At 46.0% G+C, this 23,172-nt stretch overlaps 1 protein-coding gene across 38 annotated transcripts in view; it reads right to left on the bottom strand.

Moving 5' to 3' along the window:
* The window catches only part of NRXN2 (neurexin 2), a 493,176-nt gene that overhangs the window by 229,132 nt on the left and 240,872 nt on the right, over window positions 1-23,172 (bottom strand). For all 38 annotated transcript variants that reach the window (XM_087881005.1, XM_087880976.1, XM_087880996.1 and 35 more), the window contains 3 exons: window positions 22,841-23,031; window positions 14,683-14,856; window positions 11,364-11,483 (listed from right to left, as the gene is read on the bottom strand). In XM_087881005.1, coding sequence (XP_087737131.1) covers window positions 11,364-11,483; window positions 14,683-14,856; window positions 22,841-23,031 — 485 coding nt within the window. The remainder of the gene's footprint in view (window positions 1-11,363; window positions 11,484-14,682; window positions 14,857-22,840; window positions 23,032-23,172) is intronic.

Raw genomic sequence — 23,172 nt, 5'->3', positions numbered from 1 at the left:
ATAAATCAAAGAGAAGATGACAACGTCAGGATCCCGCTGCGAGGTGGGTGGGATGGTGGGGGAGCAGGTGAGGCTGATCTAACCTGCCAAGATTGTTTTGTTGCCTAATGCAAGGAGGGCTCTGCCCCGAGGCGAAGAGAGTGCAACCTCCTCGGGCATCACGCCAAGTCTTTTCGATCCAGCCCCGGCAGCTTATTCAGGCTGTGAAACCTGGCCCGGGAGGTTTTTTTTTTTTCGGTTGCAGAATTGAAGGGGAGATCATCTCGGACAGAGCTGAAGAAGCTCCTTGGATGAGAAGTGAAACGTCTTCAAAGAAAAAAAAGCAGAAAGTCCAGTTGCCTCTTGAGAAAAAAAAAACAAAAACCCGCACCTTTGGGACAAGCAGGACCTGGAGGACGGAGAATCTCCACAGACTTTTAGCCATGCCCTTTGGGATGAACACCTTCAGATTAAGATTAACATATTGTTAATCTGTTAATTAACAAGTTGGAGTTGGAAGGGACCTTGTAGATCATGTAGTCCAACCCCTCACCCAAGCAGGAGACCCTACACCATTTCTGACAGATGGCAGTCCAGTCTCTTCTTGAAAGCCTCCAGGGATGAAGCTCCCACAACTGCTGAAGGCAACTTCTGTTCCATCGGTGGATTGCTTTCACTGTCAGAAAATGAATCCTTATTAATGAATCTCTCCTCGATCAGTTTCCATCCATTATTCCTTGTCTGACCTTCAGGTGCTTTGGAAAATAGCTGGACCCCCTTCCTCCTCTCTGGGGCAGCCCCTCAAATACTGGAAGATGCTCTCCTGTCTCCCCTGGTCCTTCTCTTCCCTAGACTAGACATAACTCAGTTCCTGCAACCGTTCTTTGTATGTTTCAGCCTCCAGTCCCCTCATCATCCCTTCCAACACCATTTTCAGTTCAATCATGATGGAAGGGACCTTGGAGGTCATCTAGTCCAACCTCCTGCCCAAGCAGGAGATCCTATACCATGTCTCACAAATGGCAGTCCACTCTCTTCTGAAAAGCTTCCAGATATGAAGCTCCCACAACTTCGGAAGGCAACTTCTGTTCCTTTGGTTGATTGTTCTTACTATTAGGAAATTTCTCCTTATTTCCAGGTTGAATCTCTCCTTGGTCAGTTTCCATCCATTCTTCCTTGTCTGGCCTTCAGGTGCCTTGGAAAATAGCTTGACCCCCTTCCTCCTCTCTGTGGCAGCCCCTCAAATATCGGAAGATGCTATCCTGTCTCCCCTGGTCCTTCTCTTCCCTAGACTAGCCAGGCCCAGTTCCTGCAACCGTTCTTCATGTTTTAGTCACCAGTCCTTTGATCATTTTAGATAGATTCAGATAGATTGATCAGTTTCCATCCATTATTCCTTGTCTGGCCTTCAGGTGCTTTGGACCTTCGAACGGTGCGGGAGTAGGAACGGATTTCCAGAAAAAAAATGCAGACTACAGGAACCAATTGCGCTTCAGTTGAGATGCAGAGAATACAAACGCATCCCCAACAGCTTTTTGTCTGTGTTCAACAGGGAAGGAAGGGACACAGAGCAAAAAACATCCGGCAGAAAACACAGCTCCAACTTCTCAATGAAAGAATAAGACTCCAGAGCTGAAGATTCTTGGATGAGAAGTGAAACGTCTTCGAAGAGAAACCAGAAAGTCCAGTTGCCTCTTGAAAAAAAAGCACCTTTGGAGCAGCCCTGGTTAAGCTTTTCCAAGAGCTGCATTCACATAATACATTTAACCTGGTAATCGAAGTAACCCACATTTTCGGTTTACGCATCACTGCTGTCAACTCGCAAAGCATCGCTGGCCTGCTCTCGGGTTGCCATAGGCAAGGGGGATGGGAAAATGGCGAAGCAGCATGGCAACCAAAAACAAAAGCACATTCCAGACATATTTCTCTCAAGGCTGTCTCCTGGGGTTACCCACAGCAGCTGGAGGGGAGTGATCCAGGGGTGAAATTCATCTTTGCTACCGTTTCTCAAATGGGAGCGTTCACACGTGACACCTCTGCACATGCGCAGGAGCTTCTGTGCACACGCAGAGTCAAAGATGGGACGTGATGATGTCTGAGCAAGTGGCCGGAGCCTCTTGTCACTGGCGCTACCCGTTCGCCCGAGCCAGATAGAACCACCTGCATTTCAACACTGGAGTGATCTCTACAACCTGCGAAATTACTCCATTGGTGAATGTGATTGATGACACACCCTAGGGGGAGAGGGGAAACAGGATCAAGTCTGGCTCATAAATTACGTGGGGTCAGAGCTGGCTTCACTTGGAAGTGTCGATATGAAGCTCCTAATAAATAACTGGATTTTGAAGCTTGGCTGGAGGCTGATGATTTAATTAGGGTATCCTGACAACTGCAAGCCTGAATACAAGGGCCGTATAGATTAATGTGATGTTTATTATCCTCAACTTACGACCACAATGGAGCCCCAAAATCCTGCTGCTAAACAGGACAGTCGTTAAGAGAACTTTTTATCACCTTTCTTGTCACAGTTACTAAGAGAATGACTGCAGTTGTTAAATTAGTGACACAGTTCTTAAATGAATCTGTCAGAAGGTCGCCAGAGATCGTAAGTCTCTTTTTTTCAGTGCCGTTGTAATTTCGAACAGTCACTAAACGAACTGATGTTAAGTCGAGGACTACCTGTATAATATAATGATCATAAATATGAATCAGTTCCCAAAGGGCTGGATTTTAATCACGTGACCATAGGGATGCTGCCGCAGTCACAGGGGTGGAAACGGTGATAAGTGACTTCGTTCAGTGCTCGTTGCAACTTGGAAACGGTCACTAAATAAGCTGCTGTAAATTGAGGACTACCTGTAGTCCGAGGACAAGAGAACAAACATCTTTCAACTTCTCAGTAATTTCATCCGTTCAAAACGCTCCCATAAGAATACAGAATAGTTAAAACCATCCAAACAACCTTCCATTATTTTGTTCCAAGCTCTGACATACAATGAAATGACTGGCTATACAGCCAGTCACTTAAAGGCTCCCCGTTAGTACTTCAACTACCCTGTTTCCCCCAAAATAAGACATTCCCTGATAATAAGCACGGCAATAAGGCCAAGTGTTTATTTCAGGGTTCAAAAAAATATAAGACAGGGTCTTATTTTGGAGGGAACACTGTAGATAGATAGATAGATAGATAGATAGATAGATAGATAGATAGATAGATAGATAGATAGATAGATAATGATAGATAGATAAAATAAGATAAGATAAAATAAGATAAGATAAGATAAGATAAGATAAGATAAGATAAGATAAGATAAGATAAGATAAGATAAGATAGATGGATGGATGGATAGACAGACAGACAGACAGATAGATAGAGATAGATAACTAGAGACAGACAAGAGACAAATAGATATAAATAAATAAATATAGATGATAGATAGATAGATAGATAGATAGATAGATAGATAGATAGATAGATAGATAGATAGACAGACAGACAGACAGATAAAGATACATAACTAGAGAAAGATAAGAGACAGGGACAAATAGATATAAATAAATAAATATAGATGATAGAGATAGGTAGATAGATAGATAGGTAGATAGATAGGTAGATAGATAGATAGATAGATAGATAGATAGATAGATAGATAGATAGATAGATAGATAGATAGGATATAAGAGAGAGAGAGAGAGAGAACTAGAGACAGATAAGAGACAGAGACAAATAGATATAAATAAATAAATATAGAAGATAGAGAGAGAGAGAGAGATACCCTGTTTCCCCCAAAATAAGACATTCCCTGATAATAAACCCAATCGGGCTTTTGAGCGCACAGCAATATGGCCAAGCGCTTATTTCAGGGTTCAAAAAAATATAAGACAGGTTCTTATTTTCAGGGGAACACAGTAGATAGGTAGGTAGATAGACAGACAGACAGACGGATGGATTAGAGTGAGAGAAGATAGATAAATAGATAGATAGATAGGATAAGAGAGAGAGAGAGATAACTAGAGACAGATAAGAGACAGAGACAAATAGATATAAATAAATAAATATAGAAGATGATAGATAGATAGATAGATAGATAGATAGATAGATAGATAGATAGATAGATAGATAGATAGATAGATACCCTGTTTCCCCCAAAATAAGACCTCCACTGATAATAAGCCCAATTGGGCTTTTGAGCGCATGGCAATAAGGCCAAGCGCTTATTTCAGGATTCAAAAAAATATAAGACAGGGTCTTATTTTCAGGGAAATATGGTAGCAAAATTCCATTCTGTGCCACCATACGCCAATTCAGGTAAGTCCTCGATTTACAACAGTTCACTTAGCGACTGTTGGATGTTACAACGGCACTGGGGAGGGGGGGGGAGAAAGAGACTTTATGACCGTTTTTTCACAGTTACGACCTTTCCAACATCCCCATGATCAAAATTCAGAGGCTTGGCAACTGGTTCGTGCTTATGACCGGGGTCCTGTCATCCTCTTTTGCGACCTTTCGACAGGCCAAGTCAAGGGGGAAGGCCGGATTCACTTAACCACTTGGTTACTAATTTTATCAACGGCCAGTGATTCAATGGACATTCCGTGGCAAGGAAGGTCGTAACACTGGGGAGGACCAAACTCACTTAAGAAAGGTCTCGCTTAAACCAGAGACAATTTGGGCTCCATTGGTGGTTGTAAATCGAGGACTACCTGTATATTCTGCACTCCGGCAGGTTTAAGGGACTCTTGCAATCTCTCTAATACGATGTACTTAGCAATAATATTCACACAGCCTCCCCCCCTGTCAGCGACTGTGCCCTCTCTAAGAGGAAACTGCCAAAGGGAGAGGCCAACCCAGTCTCTTTTAATAGATGGCAATCGTGGGGGTATCCGAGGGGGGAGGTGGTCCACGTGCCCCTTCTTTCCCGGGTGCTTCAGGGCCTCGGTATAATAGGGCTCATTAAAGACTTCTTCAGTCTTCCCCGCCAGCCCCTTGTCTCATTAAAATGGATTGGGCTGTCGGCCCCAATATGCAATTGGCTTCATCAGTAGTGCAGGAGCTGGGGACGAGGAGGGGGGGACAAACAAAGGGAGGGGCTGTGGAGGAGAAGCAGGAAGAGGAGGGGTCCCGGAATTGGGTTTCTCTGCTGTAAGACTCTCCCTTGAGGGCGTGGGGAGGAGGGGGGGGTGCTACAACAGGGGAAGTGCGCAGGCCTCCACAGAAAAAACCAGTAATAGAATTGGAAGGGACTCTGGAGGTCATCCAATCCAACCTCCTGCTCTGGCAAGGAAATCGATATCATTTCAGACAAGTGGCTGTCGGGTCTCTTCTTAAAAGCCTCCAGTGATGGAGGCTCTAGTGGTAAGCTGTTCCACTGGTTAATTGCCCTCACTGTCAGGAAATTTCTCCTTCATTCCAGGTTGCTTCTCTCCTTGATGAGTTTCTATCCGTTGCTTCTTCTCCTGCTTTCTGGTGCTTTGGAAATAAGATGGCCCCCTTCTTCTTTGGGGCAGCCCCTCAAATACTGGAAGACTGCTACCGTGTCCCCTCTAGTCCTTCTTTTCACTAGACTAGCCAAACCCAATTCCTGCCACCGTTCTTCATGTTTTAGCTTCCAGCCCCCTAATCCTCTTTGTTGCTCTTCTCTGCACTCTTTCTAGAGTCCCAACATCTTTTTTTATATAAATGAATGAATGAATGAATGAATGAATGAATGAATGAATGAATGAATGAATAACTTTATTGTCATTGTACGTGTATACACAGTATACCCATACAACGAAATTCACTTAACACCCAAAGACCAGGTCCAACACATCTAACAATCCCCAAACACAGTCCCACCCACCCACCACAAATTCCCCACCCCTAAACCACCCAAATATCCACACAACAGACCAAGTAATGCTGTCCCAACAGCTCACTGATGGTGGCCCTTTAGTTCATGGTTGAGTGCAATTATAGCTCTGGGATATATATTCTATTCTATTCTATTCTATTCTATTCTATTCTATTCTATTCTATTCTATTCTATTCTATTCTATTCTATTCTAATTATTCTTATTCTTATTCTATTCTATTCTATTCTATTCTAATTATTCTTATTCTATTCTATTCTATTCTATTCTATTCTATTCTATTCTATTCTATTCTATTCTATTCTAATTCTTATTCTTATTCTTATTCTTATTCTTATTCTTATTCCTACTCTACTCTACTCTACTCTACTCTACTCTACTCTACTCTACTCTACTCTACTCTACTCTACTCTACTCCACTCCACTCCACTCCACTCCACTCCACTCCACTCCACTCCACTCCACTCCACTCCACTTCATTTCTATTTCTATTCTGAGTTTGGTTGTTTTCTTGCAGACTTTTCATGACCCAACTAGGTAACATTATCAGTGCTAGAAGGGAGTGGGGTTTGTGGAAAAGAGGAGGAGGAGGAATTTGTCACCTAAGACAAATTCTTGTGTGTCCAATCACACTTGGCCAATAAAGAATTCTATTCTATTCTATTCTATTCTATTCTATTCTATTCTATTCTATTCTATTCTATTCTATTCTATTCTATTCTTTCTTGTATTGTATTGTATTGTATTGTATCGTATTCTATTCTATTCTATTCTATTCTATTCTTTCCTGTATTGTATTGTATTGTATTGTATTGTATTGTATTGTATTCTATTCTATTCTATTCTATTCTATTCTATTCTTTCCTGTATTGTATTGTATTGTATTGTATTGTATTGTATTGTATTGTATTGTATTGTATTGTATTCCATTCCATTCCATTCCATTCCATTCCATTCTATTCTTCATTCCAATATTCTATTCTATTCTATTCTATTCTATTCTATTCTATTCTATTCTATTCTATTCTATTCTATTCTATTCTATTCTATTCTATTCCATTTGCTTGTCAGAAGGTCGCAAAAGGGGATTGTATGACCGCAACGGTCATAAATAAGAAGCAGTTGCCAAGCGTCTGAAGTTTGATCACATGACCAGGGGGGATGCTGCAACGGTCATAAGTCTGAAAAACGGTCCTAAGTCACTTTTTTTCCCAGTGCCGCTGTAACTTGGAACAGTCCCTAAACGAACGGGGCCGTAAGTCGAAGCCTACCTGTATGCACACTTTAACCGAGGCTAAATCTCTCCAGGTTTAGCATATTTCACAAATCCAGCTGCCCAGGCTTTAACTGACATGGCTAAGCACAAACCCCGATTGCTGGTTTTAATGACCATGGAAGGATGCTTGGAATAGTTGTCATTCCTGTTGGGGTGGGATGGGAGGCGAAGGGGGGGGAAGGAAGAGTCGGTCCCTTCCCGTGAATTAAAAGTTTCCACCTTTCATTTGCCATCCTCCATTTCACTTCACTGCGTACCTTCTCAGCAGATTAAGCTGAATCATGTTCTAATTAAAAATGAAACCTCCAGGCCCCATTGAAAGATACCCGTGAATACCCGGTGACTGACAGGGACGGCCTCCAAAATATGCAGGGAATGTTCTGTCCTCTCTCTGCACACTCAGCAAAAGGCTGAGCCATTTTTTATCTTCCTAAAGAAGGAAAAGTTCCCTAAAAGTGGTTTAAACAGGAGGCCGTGAGTTCTAGTCCCGCCTTGAAAGGCAGCTGGGTGACTTTGGGCCAATCACCAGGAGATGGTGAGTTCTAGTCCCACCTTAGCCATGAAAGGCAGCTGGGTGACTTTGGGCCAATCACCAGGAGACAGTGAGTTCTAGTCCCACCTTGAAAGGCAGCTGGGTGACTTTGGGCCAATCACCAGGAGACGGTGAGTTCTAGTCCCGCCTTAGCCATGAAAGCCTTCCCTTGCTGGCTGCCGTTAAAATCCACTTTACAACAGGCAGGTAATTATGACGAATGTTGTTCAGAGGTGGTAGTCAGCCAGTTCGCACCAGTTCAGGCGAACTGGTAGCAGAGATCATGGGTGGGCCTGCCCACTTGCCCCAGTTCTATGCTGTCCTATTTAGGGACTGTTGTGGCTCGCCAGCGGAGCTGGTGGCAGACTCAGACAGTGAGGAGGTTGGGGAGGAACATGGGCCAGTCCTGGAGCCTGGGGAAGGCTCGGATGAGGGCTCTGCGTCAGAGGCAGAGGGGGGTCCAGGGCCGTCTGACAGTTACCAGCTGCCTTCGGAGTCAGACATCAGTGGGGCAGAAGAACAACTGGAGCCTGTTCCCAGTGTGCGCATGCACAGTTGCCAGACGAAGGGAACAGCTAAAGAACAAGGGTCGACTCAGGAGTAAAGCCACAGATGGACGATGAATGGCTCCTCCCAGAGGGAATAAAAGAGGAGCGAAAGGGGAGTTGAGTTTGCAGGAGACAATTAGTTCGTTTAATTGGTTCGTGACTCCTTGCCAAGTTTTGAAGATATCGGCCTGGCAGTTCTCCAAGGTCTCTGACTGTAAATTCTCCCTTGAAAGACTTGCTTGGTGTGAATAAAAGAAATTCACAGTAACTCAATAAAAAGGGGGTTTTGTCGGGACAAGGAGTCTGGTTTGTGCTCTTGGGAAGTCGAGGTCAGAACAAGGACGATTTTGAGGCCGGGCACATTCACAGGACGCGCACACGGAAAACGAGCCCGCGCACAGCGAACTGGTGGTAACTATATTGGAAAGCCCTGCTGATGTTGTTCCTACTTTAACCTTTAGATGTCAAGATTTTCTGGCAAACCACCCCCCTCCCCCTCTAATCTCGTTGCTTCCTCGACTGGCAATTTGCATGACGCCACGCCCTTGGGGTAGAGCGGCAAAAATATTTCCTCACAACTCGCTCCCTAAAGCGTTGCTTCGGGTTTGCCATAAAAAAGGGTGAGGGGGTTTAATCAACAGACCCCTTCCCCCCAAAAAAAATACAGAAGCGGTTTTAGTTTTCATGAGCTCCGACAAAAACTACGGTAATCTGATTCAGACTAATGAACAGAGTGCCTATAATTATCTTTCAGGCTTCTTGCTTCTCCAAAATCTCCGATGCGTTTCTTTGCTCGGAGAGAGCAGCAAAAAAAAAAAAAAAAACACAAGTTTTTGAAAACGGGGGAAAGGGAAGCATTTTAAGCTAAATTTTGTTTAGACATGAGTAGAGGCCCCGTATGTTTACCACAATGCTTTCGGGGAGAAAATATATTCATAATTAAAGTGTAAGTACTGTGTTTCACCAAAAAATAAGACTGGGTCTTATCTTAATTTTTGCTCCAAAAGACGCATTAGGGCTTATTTTCTGGTTAGGTCTTATTTTGGGGGGGAATACGGTACTAAATGCATCCATCCGTCTGTCAATCTTAACTGGAGCTTATTTTGGGGGTAGGGTTTATATTACGAGCATTTTGGAAAAAATCATGCCAGGGCTTATTTTCGTTAGGTCTTATTTTCAAGGAAATACGGTACTCAATACGCTTATCTGGCTGACGATCTTAACTGGGTCTTATTTTGGGGGTAGGGCTTATATTACGAGCATCCTGAAAAATCATGCTAGGGCTTATTTTCCAGTTAGGTCTTATTTTCAAGGAAATATGGTACTCAATGCACTCATCTGGCTGCCGATCTTAACTGGGGCTTATTTTCTGGTTAGGTCTTATTTTCGGGGGGAATAGGGTACTAAATGCATCCATCCGGCTGTCAATCTTAACTGGGGCTTATTTGGGGGGGGGGTTGGGCTTATATTACGAGCATCCTGAAAAGAAAATCATGCTAGGGCTTATTTTCTGGTTGGGTCTTATTTTCGGGGAAACAGGGTAATATTTGTTCAAATCACAGAAAGCGCAGAATGGAATAGAAACCCAAATCTACCCACCCTCTGCTGTTTTACGAATCCTTTGTTCCCGCTCTGCTTATTTTGATCCGTGATCGTAAATAAACAAACTTTGAAAGGTTCTCCTCGGTTCACAACAATCTTGCTGTCTCATTGCCGGCAGCCACTTCACCCTGAGATCACTGGCTCCCCAAGGATTTATTTATCCCGGTAATTTCCAAGCGATTCCCTCCAGAGAATATCTGCAACCAGATGCCATGGGGTTTAACCCTGCTGCTGATTCACACACAGATTCTTTCTCTTTTTAAGCGGCATTTAAAGCCCAACCTTCTGTTTCTCATTAGCTCTGAATGCTTGCACAACAAGAAAAAAAGAAAGGGAAAAAAAAAAAGCCCAAATCCAAACATTCATTCAGGAGCGAGCAAGTGAGAAATAAAAGGTCCCAGAACGCAACTAAGCAAACAAGTAAATAAATAACACTCTGAAGGAAGGATGCTTAAAAGACGTGTTGGGGCAAATGTATAAACATTTTAAATTGTTATTGCTGCTAGGAAGGCGGTAAGGGTGGTAATGATGCAAACACATCCAGAATGCAAACCCGCATTGGGTGGCTGAGACTGCACAGATCTTGTGTCTCTCACCACGGTCTACCCCGTATTTCTCAACCTTAGCAACTTTAAGAGGGGCGAACTTCAACTCCCAGAATTCCCCAGTCAATATGCTTTAAGATGGGCAGACTTCAACTCCCAGAATTCCCCAGTCAATATGCTTTAAGATGGGTGAACTTCAACTCCCAGAATTCCCCAGCCAGCCTGAATTCTGGGAGTTGCAGTCCACACTTCTTAAAGTTGCTGTGAGGTTGAGAAAAAACCCCAGCCTACTCCCCACCTGGTCTCTTCCTTGCATTTCTGCCTTCCGAAGTTTTTATCCCACCTTCCTTCTCTCTTTTCTTTTAATACATTCACCGCTTCGACATCAGCCTCCCCCTTTGACAAACCTGTTGGTCTTCAGGCACTGCGTAGCACAACACTCCCGAGACTTCCAGCGGGCCGACTCCCCACCGTGGGGGAAGGACGAGCGTAAGACGGAGGGGAAATTGGGTGGAACTCCACGGAGGGTGCCCAGTTCCTGGCTTTTTCCTTCAAGGCTCGGCCCTCAAGTGCATCCAAAGGTGATTTGTGGCATGAGTGGGTAGCTGTTTTTTTTGTTTTTGTTTTGTTTTACAAGCGTGTCTTTTGGAGTGGAAGCGTGGGGAGGGGGGCTGTCCCTAACCCATGTATCTCTTCTACCCTCCCCTCTCCTCCCCTTGGAGATCTGCCATCTCGGCACGCAGAACAAGCCAGATCAAAGAGACGCCCCCGAGAACCTGCCTTTCGTAGAATTCGAGTCCCGCAGCCGCGTTTTAATGAGGATCCATTTGCAGGGATCTGGTTCGGAATCGTCCCCGGGTTTTGTTGAGCTCCGATTAAAGGCTGAGCAGAAAAACCCCTTTATCCCAAAGGGGTAGGGGGCTCACCCGCCCACCCATCCGGAAACCCCTTGGCAGGACTGTGTTCCTGTGGCCACTCCCTCCCCCCAACATCCACTCTCCCTCCCGCCCAACTCTCCAGCTACTCACGGTCATTGCACACCGGGCCGCCGTAGGAGGTCATGGTACAGTCACACGTGTAGCCGTCCCATTGCTGAAGGCAGACGCCCTGGTTGGCGCAGGAGTCCTCCGTACAGGTGGTGCTGGGGCCTGGGGAGGGAGGAGAAAGCAGAGTCAATGGACAGTGTTGTGGCCCGCCAGCGGAGCTGGTGGCAGACTCAGACAGTGAGGAGGTTGGGGAGGAACATGGGCCAGTCCTGGAGTCTGGGGAAGGCTCGGATGAGGGCTCTGCGTCGGAGGCAGAGAGGGGGCCAGGGCCGTCTGACAGTTATCAGCTGCCTTTGGAGTCGGATATCAGTGGGGCAGAAGAACAGCTGGAGCCTGTTCCCGATGTGTGCAGGCCCAGAGTTACCAGACGAAGGGAACAGCTAAGGAACAAGGGTCGACTCAGGAGTAAAGCCATAGCTGGATGGTGAATGGCCCCTCACAGAGGGAATAAAAGCGGAGCGAAAGGGGAGTGGAGTTTGCAGGAGACAATTAGTTTGCTTAATTGGTTCGTGACTCTGTGACTCCTTGCCAAGTTTTGAAGATATCGGCTGGCAGCTCTCCAAGCCAGATGAGGTCTGTGACTGTAAATTCTCCCTTGAAAGACTTGGCTGGATGTGAATGAGATGATTTCACAGTAACTTAATATAAAAGGGGTTTTTGTCGGGACAAGGAGTCTGCTTCGTGCTCTTGGGAAGCCTAGGTCAGAACTGACAGTTCCAAGGCAGACCACGACTATCAGGGCTGAGCGGCAAACCAAGGAAGGGCATTGCAAACGTCCCTGAGAATTACAGGTTAAATTTCCAGGAGACGCCAACTTGCTTTGGAAAATCTGGGCCCCACTGAGCTGTATTGGGAGGGGGGCAAAGGCAGGTGTGTTCACACAACGTTAAACACTAAAGCGGAGTTCTCAATCTTGGCTGCTTGAAGAGGCGTGAACTTCGACTCCCAGAATTCCCCAACCAGCAACCTAAAAGATGGGCGGGCTTCAGCTCTCAAAATTCCTCAGCTATCATGGTTTAAAGTGGGTGGGCTTCAAATCCCAAATTTCCAGCCAGCAACCTATAAGATGGGCAGGCATCAGCTCCCAGAATCCCCCAGCCAGCATGGTTTAAGAGGTGTGGACTTCAAGTCCCAGAATTCCCTAGCCAGCATCCTGTAATATGGGCGGGCTTCAGCTCCCAGAATCCCCCAGTCAGTATGCTTTACAATGGGTGGACTTCAAGTCTCAAATTTCCCCAGCCACCATGCTTTAAGCAGGGGTGGGATTCTACCGATTTAGACCGGTTCGAGCAAACTGGTAGCTCCGGCGATCAGCTCGGAGCGAACCGGTTCACTCCGACAATCAGCCGCCCACCCGGCCCTGCACTTTACTGACTATATCTTCTCAGCTGATTTGCGCGGCAGAGCGGATTGCTGCAGGGGTGGGTTCTACTTACCTTTATTACCGGTTCGCAACGGAATCACGCGCGCGCGCTCGCTTTGCTTGGGCGCATGCGCAGATCGGCAATGACCACATCCAGGGCAGTGGGTGGGGCCTCCCGCCGGTTTTACTACCGGTTCTTGCGAACAGGTCTGAACTGGGGGCAACCCACCACTGGATTGCCACGCCTCAGCTGTGTTACCTCCCAGCGGTAACGTAGAAGGTAAGTTTTCATAAAACTACACATGCACAGCGCACGCACAAAGCACGCGATCGCTGAATCTGTTGTTAAACCGGTAGGATCCCACCACTGGCTTTAAGACGTGTGGATTTCAACTACCAGTATGCTGGCTGGGGAATTCTGGGAGTTGAAGTCCACACCTCTTTTTTTTAAGAAGTTGAGAAACAATGGCTCTAAAGCCAGGTGAACGAAATTAAATTCCTGTCTGGATTCACTCATCTGGATGTGTGCACGAATCTGTTTTCGGACCTCACACACAGCTGATGGGCTGCATTCGCACAAAAAACTAAGTTAACACAACCAAGGCGTGTTTGCTGAACGAGCCATTCAGGTTTTTGCTCGATCTGATGAAGTCTGGTGTTACGCAAACTCCATCGCTGCGTTCACGTAATGTTGGGATAAGGGGACCTTAATGTCCTCACCTGCATTTGCGACATGGACAGATGTTTACCTAGCCTAGTACTCAAGCCGGCTCTCCTTTGCTTAATCATAGCTTACTGATTGAACTAATTAGCAGGGATGGCACGGAAGGCTGCAATATAGTGTCAGAAGTTGTTCATTCAAATTAGCCAACCCCCAGACAAGTGGCAGACAAGGCCAGCTCTATCCCACTTAGCGTGTGTTGTCTAAGCCGAGGTGTGGTCACAGAAGCGAACGCCAGAAAGGGAAGACAAAGGCTGATGACAAGCACCCACCCAATTTAGAGGTCTCTTCACCAAAGACGCAGACAGCCAAGAGGCCTCATTCACAGAACATGCAAGGCCCAAAGGGTTGGTCATTGGCTGACTTTGGGTCACAGGTTAATTCGTGGATGGATGGATGGATGGATGGATGGATGGATGGATGGATGGAAGGAAGGAAGGAAGGAAGGAAGGAAGGAAGGAAGGAAGGAAGGAAGGAAAAAGAGGAAAGGGAAAGAGGGAGGGAGGAAGCAAGACAGGGAGGGAGGGACAGAGGAAGGAAGGGAGGGAGGAAGGAAGGAAGGGAAAAGAGGAAAGGGAAAGAGGGAGGGAGGGAGGAAGCAAGGGAGGGAGGATGGAAGGAAGAAAGGAAGGAAGGAAGGGAAAAGAGGAAAGGGAAAGAGGGAGGGAGGAAGCAAGGAAAGAAGGAAGGAAAAGAGGAAGGGGAAAGAGAGACGGAGGAAGAGAGAGACGGAGGGACGGAAGGAGGGAGGGAGGGAGGAAGGAAGGAGGGAGGGAAGGAAGGAAGGAAAGAAATAGAGGACGGAAAGGAAGGGAGGAAATGGAGGAAGGGAGGAAGGAGAAAGAGGGAAGGAAGGAAGGAAGGAAATAGAGGCTGTTCCTGCTCCCTTCTCAAGGACAACCTGCCCTGCCACAAAACGGCCACTTTCCATTTCTGAACGGGGAGGGGGCCTGGGGAAAAACGGGCGTTGGGTTCCCCCTTCTTTTACTCTGCCCAAATCCAGCTTCCATCGTTCTTCCAGCGCTTCCAAAGGCAACCGGCCTCTTTTATCTGCTCGGGGTTCCTGCCTTTTTGGCCCTTTCTCCTTCCCGCCTCCCCTTTTCTCCCCTGTCCCCCCCCCTCTGCCTCTATCTTGACCGCTGGGCGTGAACCCAACCAACCAACGCAACACACGGCTGAGCCCCCCCCCCTCTGCCTGCGTCCCTTCGCCTTCTCACCGTCACAGCCCCTCTCGACGTGCCCGATCCGGTGCAGGGCGTCGGCGATGAGGTCTGGGAGTCGGCCATTGAGGTCCACGGAGGCCAGGCAGCCCTGGAAACCGTCCCGAGAGGCCACCAGTTTGGGCAGGTTGTTGAACATGTTCTTGCTCAAGCCTCCGATGTACAGCTCCCCTGTGAAGCCCAAGAGAGGGGCGTTAGCAGCCCTGGTGCCCTTCCCGGGGGCGGGAGGAGGGGGGGGCAAGGCGGGGGCTCCCCTTCTTTCGGACACAGAAGGGGGTCTTGGAGAACTATTGGTCAATCTATGCTGTCTGCTTGTCCTCTACCTTCTAGGTGCTGTCCATCTATCTCAATCTCTATATGAGCTCCCCCCAGAGATACGGAGGATTCCGGATCTGCGCACCTTCCGCCGCGAGCTGAAGACTCTTTTATTTCATCAAGCTGGCCTCGCCTAAAGCTTCTCCCTTTTAAGTGTAAATTTTAAATTTAAATTTTTACTGTATTTAAAATATGGGTATTTTAAATTAAGGGTATCAATTCAGCCAAATTTATTTAATTTATTTTATTCGATTTTAAATTTTGTATATGTATGTGTTTTATTTCATGGCTGTTCACCACCCTGAGTCCTTCGGGAGTAGGGCAATATAGAAATTCAATAAAATATAAATATAAAATATATAAATATATAATATATCTCTATTTCTATTATCTGTTTGTCTCTCTGTCTATCTCGGTATCCATCTATCTCTGTCTATTTCTCTCTCTCTCTCTCCCTCTCTCTCTCATCTCTCTATCACTTATCTCTATCTGTCTGTCTATCTATCTATCATATGTATCTACCTATCTATCATCTATCTATCTATCACTTATCTCTATCTATCGTCTGTCTGTCTATCACTGTAGAAAAAACGAGATCTGCAAAAACGATCCCCATGTTGGTTAATCCTTCGTTGGGTAGCCTTTAATGAATTATGGCCCTACGACATCTTCCCATGGAGTGAATCAAGTCTTTTAGTTCTGTAGCTGTTTTAATGTGAAACCAAGATTGAATGATGGCTTCTATTAACTGGGTTTTATTGCTGGGTTGCTTCTGATTAACAAGTTTCTTTAGTCGGCTCCATAGATTTTTTAATTGGGTTAAGGCTATTGGGCGATTCCCAGGCCATTCCAGCAGTGGAATAGGATTGTCTTGAAACGCCAAAAAAAAAAAGTGGTGTTATTAGCCATCAAATCTCAAAAATACACTTTTCCCAAAGTGCATTTTTTCCACAATTTTGGCCACTCCTGTATGCTTTGAGGAAACTCTAGGCCAAGACTCAAGAGTTTTGATTGCTTTGGGGTTATTCCTTGGAACCCCGATACTGGCCTCCCCATGGATTTTGCTGGTCAGGAGGTCGCAAAAGGGAAGAATAATCTACGCTCAGAATTGAAAAAATGATAATATACCATCCGAAGATAATCTGATCAGAAAAGTTTTGGAATATGCAGAGACGGACAAATTAACAAAGGAGATACAAGAAAAAGAGGAAACAGAATATTACTTAGAGTGGGAGAAATGGTATGAATCGTTGGAGCAGAGAGATAAAAGGAAGGGAAAAATTAAATAATGGTTGAAATAGGAGTTGAAGTATAATTGCTAATATGAGGAAACAAAAATTGTAAAAATAAAAGTGGGTACACGAGTATTGTTATGCATATAGGTAAATAAATAAATATATGTTAGAAGTATATGTATAAAAGATATAGTAGAAATAAGGGAGGAAAAATGTATACGTATGAAATTTTTGACTGATGAGAAACTGTTGAAACAGAAAAAATGTTAAAGCTTTCTTTTTGTTTTTAAAAAAATGTTTAATAAATTTTTTTTTTTTAAAAAAAGGCAATTATGAGACCCCGGGATACAGCAATCGTCATAAGAACATGCCAGTTGCCAAGCTTTTAAATTCTGATCACGTGACCGCGGGGAGCGGTGCTGCAACTGTCGTAAGTGTGAAAAACGCACGTCATATAAGTCACTTTATTCAGTGCCATGGTAACTTCGAACGAATGAATGGTTGTAAATCGAGGATTACCAGCATTAGACAAACCCCAGTTGGATACCCTTGTAAAGTTAGGCACTTCCAACACACAACAGCTTCTATCAATCCCGGCAGACCGCCCCCCAAGGGAGAAAAAAATCACTCCACAGATCAGTGGTGGGTTTCAAAAATTTTTGCTACTGGTTCGGTGGGCATGGCTAGGTGGGGAGGGGAGGGCATGTGACTGAGTGGGCGTGGCCAACTTGACGTCACTCACGCCCACTCAGTCTATTCTACATACCAAAGATCTACCCTCCTTCGGGTAGAGCCATAATAGGAATTGCCCCTTTTATGACATCGTCACCCAGCAAGGCTCAACCAAGCTTGGAACTCAAAAACACAACCTACAAAGTGACCCCTGCATGACCCCGTGGGAGACTGTCAACCAGTGGCGGGTTTCAAAATTTTTCACTATCAGTTTGGTGAGTGGGTGGGGGGGCACATGTGACTGAGTGGGCATGGCCAATTTGACGTCACTCACGCCCACGCCCGCTCAGTCACATGACTCCCTCCCAGTTAGCCACGCCTACAGGAAAAGGTAGGAAAATTTTTGGAATTTCCACCAATCTACCCCCGCCCTCCCTTCGCCAGTCACCCCGTTTCCCCTCCTTTAGCAGTCCTGGCCCTAGCCCCGCTTCCTCGCCTCACCACCACCTCTTTGTTTAGGCTGCTTACCTTCCGCGGTGGCTAGTCCACGGTCTGGAAGAGAAGCTGACCACAGTTTTCGGCATTTCTGCTTTCCCCCAGCTGGCAAAGAAATCTCCTCTCTTTGAGAGCTGTTTTGCAGCTGCGGCAGCTAGTCGCAGGCCGCCGAAAAGTACCGCTGGAAAAAGCTGCTGCCGTTGCCGCCATGTTCTTGATCCATGCGCATCCCATTGGATTTGCAAGGCAATGGGATGCGCGTGCGGCAAGAATATGGCGGCCTGGGCGAGCGAGAGGCAACCAGGGGACGAGTTCGGGGACTGCCGCTACCGGTTCGGCGACCTTGGCCAAATTTCCACCAACCGGTGCAAACCGGCTGAATACCACCTCTGCCACAGATCCGGAAGATGTCACCTTCTCCCCACCCCCAGCCCAAAATGCAGCTTTTTTGCTTAAACCCAAAGTGCTTTTTTTTTTTCTTCTTTTTAAATTATTTCTTCCTTCCTTAAGGTTTTGAGAGGCGCTCAGAGCAGTTTTGTTAAAGGTCACAGCCCACATTAGATTAATTATGATGTCTCCAGCTCTCTCTCTCTCTCTCCCTCTGTTATGCTCTGGATTCCTTTCGTTTAGCTTATTGAATTAGGGTTTTTTTTCCTAAGAAAAAAGAAACAAAAAAAACAGCAAACCAAAAAAACCCAGAAGACCGTATCCAAACTGTCACACTTAAAAGCTAATTTAACCCCCCCCCAGAGTATCCCTTCTCTCCAAGCAAAACATTTGCCTGTTTCAGTTGATATTTCACTTGGTGAAAGCTATGCGCCGAACGCACTCGCTCGTCGTTCCGAATGAATTGGCGGCAAGTTCAGCATCTCCGTTGACAGATTATGAGCCACTGAGACCTTAACCGCAAACGTCCCTCTTCTCTCCATTGTATGGCTTCCCTTTTGCAATTGTAGAAGCAATTAATTTTTTTTTTTAAAACCTCTGGATCAGGGATGGCTAACCTTTTTTTGCCGTCGGGTGCCAAAAGCGGGGGGAGGGCAGGAGGGTCGCCCACACGCGTGCCCACACCCATAATTCAATGCCCCCCTGAGCATGCACGCGTGACCCCCTCGCACTCCCCCGGCTTTTGGCACATGATGGCACGGTGGGCCCAGTAGGCCTGTTTTTTCGTCCTCCTCGGGCTCCAGAGCCTTTCTAGGAGCCTGGGGAGGGCAAAAACGGCCTTCCCCACCCCCTGGAGACCCTCTGGAGGCTGGAAACTGCCCGTTTGACGACTTCCAGTGGGACCGGAAGGCTCGTTTTCCTCTCTCCCCAGGCTCCAGAGCCTTTCTAGGAGCCTGGGGAGGGCAAAAACAGCCTTCCCCACACCCCGGAGACCCTCTGGAGGCTGGAAACTGCCCATTTGCCGACTTCTGGTGGGACCGGAAGGCTCATTTTCATCTCCCCAGGCTCCAGAGCCTTTTTAGAAGCCTGGGGAGGGCGAAAATGGCCTTCCCACCACCCAGAGGCTCTCTGGAGGCTGGAAATGGACCATTTGCGGACTTCTGGTGAGCCCAGAAGGCCTGAATGCACGCCGGAGCTGAGCTAAGGTAACGCTCGCGTGCCCACTGATATGGCTCCGTGTGCCACCTGTGGCACATGTGCCATAGGTTTTGCCATCACGGCCCTATATCATGTCAAAACAAATGGCTGTCCAATCTCTTCTTGAAAACCTCCAGTGTTGGAGCATTCACAACTTCTGGTGGCAAGTTGTTCCACTGGTTAATTGTTCTCACTGTCGGGAAGTTTCTCGTTAGTGCTAGGTTGCTTCTCTCCTTGATAGGTTTCCATCAGAATAGAGCTGGAAGGGACCTTAGAGGTCATCCAGTCCAACCCCTTGTTTAAGCAGGAGTTCCTGTGCCAGCAGTGTCAAACTCAAGGCCCGAGGGCCAGGGCCAGCTCACGGGGTGCTTAGATCTGGCCCACAGGGCCACCCTGGAAACAGCGAAGGATCGGCCCACGTCGGCCATGCTCCCCTTCCCAGCCCCCGAGGTCAAACACAACGCTGATGTGGCCCTCAATGAAATCGAGTTTGACACCCCTGCCCTATGCCATTCCAGTGAAATGGCTGTCCTGTCTCTTCTTAAAGACCTCCAGTGTTAGAGCATCCACAATGTCTGGTGGCAAGCTGTTCCACTGGTTAAGAGCCTTGGTAGTACAGTGGTCTAAAGCACCCTGTTATTAAAAGCAGCTGCCTGCAATTACTGCAGGTTCGAATCTCACCAAGGCTCAAGATTGACTCAGCCTTCCATCCTTTCTAAGGTAGGTAAATTGAGGACCCAGTTTGTGGGGGCAATAAACTGACTTTGTATAACTATGCAAAAGTATGAAGGCTGTTGCTTAACGCACTATAAGCCGCCCTGAGTCTCCGGAGAAGGGCGGCATATAAATCAAAAAAAATTTTTTTAAAAAAAATTGTCCTCACTGTTAGGAATTTTCTCCTGAATTCCAGGTTGCTTCCCTCCTTGGTTAGTTTCCAGCCATTGCTTCTTGTCCTGCCTTCGGGTGCTTTGGAGAATAATTGGACCCTTCCCTCTTCTTTGTGGCAGCCCCTCAAATATTGAAATACTATTATCATGTCACCCTTAGTCAGGGGCTGGACTAAACTAGAAATGCTTAAAGTTTGGTGTGCCAGAGGAAACCCACAGATTCCTTCTCAGCGAAATGTATTTAAATGCAATCAGATAAAATAATTCTTTGGATAGGCAGGCCAACGTAGAAGCTGGAACAACCCATCCATCCATCAATAGACAGGAAGCTATTTATTTTCAAATACGGTTATCCAAATATAACAACAACGAACAAATATATAATCTAGTAATATCCATGCTTCTTAATTACCCCATTAAATCAATAACAACATCCTTTTTTTTATATACTAATTCTGGATAACAAATTTAATTGAGGTGAGCAAACATTTAGAGAGTCCAGGGGCCATTAATGATTTTGCTGCCTACGCAGATTATTGAATGAAAAAGTTAAATCTCATTAGACGTCCGTAAAAAGTAATGTTGTAAATGTTTTTCCAATCCAAGGCCACTGACTTCCTAAAACCTAGCCATGGATTTCCAAAGAGGTCCTGAACCCCCTAATTAAAAACCCCTAGACTTGATTGGCCGTCTTTTCCGATTCTTGTTCGGCTTTTCATATTTCTCAGTCAGATATACAATGAATTATTCCATTTGGAGTCGAATGTGTCATGAAAACTGCAGAAAAAGAATCCAATAATAATAAAAAGGTATTAATGAGATGAATGATATTAATCCATTATTAATGAGATTAATATTAATCCATTATTATTAACATTAATCATTCTTAATGAGATTAATATTAATTCAATATTTGAGGGGCTGCCAGAAAGAAGGGGGCGGCGATCAATTTATTTTCCAAAGGCAGGACAAGCAACAATGGATGGAAACTAAACAAGGAGAGAAGCAACCTGGAATTAAGGAGAAACTTCCTGACAGTGAGAACAATTAACCGGTGGAACAGCTTGCCACCAGAAATTGTGAGTACTCCAACACTGGAGGCTTTTAAGAAGAGACTGGGCAGCCATTTGGTCTCCTGTTTGAGCAGGGGGTTGGACTGGAAGACCTCCAAGATCCCTTCCAACTCTGTTATCCTGTTATCTCAAATGTTTCCACCGTTCTTCTAATTTCTTAAGATCTCCCCGAATTCCCTTAAGGTGTTTGCTATCCCCTGAATTTGAGTCGTCTGCAAATTCGCTAAGCCTAATTTTCCAACCCTTCCCTGAGCCACAAATAAACATGTTGCACAGAATGAAGCTCTACGAAAGTATTACTTGTTATCCCTTTCCGGCTCAATACACAATTTTTCTTCCTTTGGGTTGACTTGAGAACTGGGTTAAAAAAAAGGAACAGGCTAGTTTTGGGGCAGGGCAGGATCAGACCCGCCAGGGCAGATGCTGCGAGTGGCATCAAACATCTGGCCAAATCATCAACTGCGTTAGAAGCAGCTCCGTTTTGGGGACCGCAAACCTGGTCCCGAGTCATCAAACTGGGTGGCGTTTTCCAGAAATAAAACATCGTAAGGAAAACTAGATGATTAAATAGGTTCTTGTGGCCAGCACGTTTTTGCCAGAATAGTCCTCGACTTACAACCATCCGTATAGTGACCGTTCAAAGTTACAATGCTGAAAAGAAGTGACTTATGAGCATTTTTCACACTTACGACCATTGCAGCATCCCCGTGATCAATATTCAGATGCTTGGTTCATATTTACGACGGTTGCAGTGTCCTGGTTCATATTTACGATGGCTGCAGTGATTTTGCGACCTTCTGACAAGCAAAGTTAATGCGGAAGCCAGATTTCACTTAACAACCGGGTTACTCACTTAACTGCAGTGACTCACTTAATAACAGTGGCAAGGAAGGTCATACAGTGGGGCAAAATTCACTTAACGAATGTCTGGTTTAACAACATAGATTTGGGGCTCAATTGCGGTCGTCATATATTTCTGCCTGTAATATATTTCTTCCTTCCTAAACTTTGCATTTAAGAGCCATCATTGATTTTGGCCTGCAATTTCTTCCTCCCTTTGAAGGTGTAAATGTCGCCCCCTGGTGTCTTAAACCAGGAACTGCTGCTTTGATGACTTTTGATGGCTTTCCAGAGTTTGGCACTCCCCATTATCCCCTGGTTATGGGTTCTGTAGTTCTGACCGCAGGGCTAGGAGCAGGGGTGAAATGCTCCCGGTTCGGACCGGATCGCCCAATCCGGTAGTGATGGAGGCAAGTGGTTTGGAGAACTGGTAGCAAAAATCCCTGCCCCCCCCCATGCCCAGCTGAGCCGCACGATCATCAGAGGCTTTTAAAAAAAAAAATTAAAAGCATTTTTTCTACCACCTTTCTGGCCGAAAAAATGCTTTTAAAAGCCTCTGATGATCGCGCGGCTCAGCTGGGCTCGTCAGAGGCTTTTAAAAGCATTTTTTCTACAACCTCTGAAGAGGTTGTAGAAAAAATGCTTTTAAAAGCCTCTGACGATCCCAGCTGAGTTGCCTGATTGGCAGAGGCTTTTTTTTTTCTTTTAAATGCCTCTGATGATCCCAGCTGAGTTGCCTGATCAGCAGAGGCTTTTTTTTTTCTTTTAAATGCCTCTGACGATCCAAGCTGAGTTGCCTGATCAGCAGAGGCTTTTAAAAGAAAAAAAGCCTCTGCCGATCAGGCAACTCAGCTGGGATCGTCAGAGGCTTTTAAAAGCATTTTTTTACAACCTCTTCGCCAAAAATTGGCCACGCCTACCCAGTCACATTACCCCACCCACCAAGCCATGCCCACAGAACCGGTAGTAACAAATTTTAGATTTCACCACTGGCTAGGAGTTGCCCTTTCGGCACCCTGGAGGACCCCCACGTTGTGGGAATTTCGTGGCTCACCTTTGAGGTCCAGGTTGCGGGCTCCGTTGGAGTGCTGTGTGACGGTGCGCGAGTCGATCTTCAGTGTGTGGACGTTGTTAGTGTCGCGGGACACAATGACATTGTGCCACTGGTTGTCGTTTACTGGCTTGTCTGAATTCCCCTTCATCAGCGACGGCCCATTGCCCAGGTCGAAAACGTAGTGGATGTACCTACCGGGTGGCCAGAGCAAGAGGAATCAGGGGTGGAAAAAAAAGAGAGAGAGATTTAATTCAATTCAATCGATTCTACCGTTCCAGCCCACATGAGAACATGGGAAGTAGGTGACTCGCATCAGCCAGCCAAGCCACACC

The sequence above is a fragment of the Pantherophis guttatus genome, chromosome 18 (genome assembly GCF_059756535.1).
Source record: "Pantherophis guttatus breed Tessera chromosome 18, ASM5975653v1, whole genome shotgun sequence".
Taxonomy (NCBI): Eukaryota; Metazoa; Chordata; class Lepidosauria; order Squamata; family Colubridae; genus Pantherophis; species Pantherophis guttatus.
Note: the sequence above shows the minus strand (reverse complement) of the source record. Positions and strands in the feature narration are given on the sequence as shown.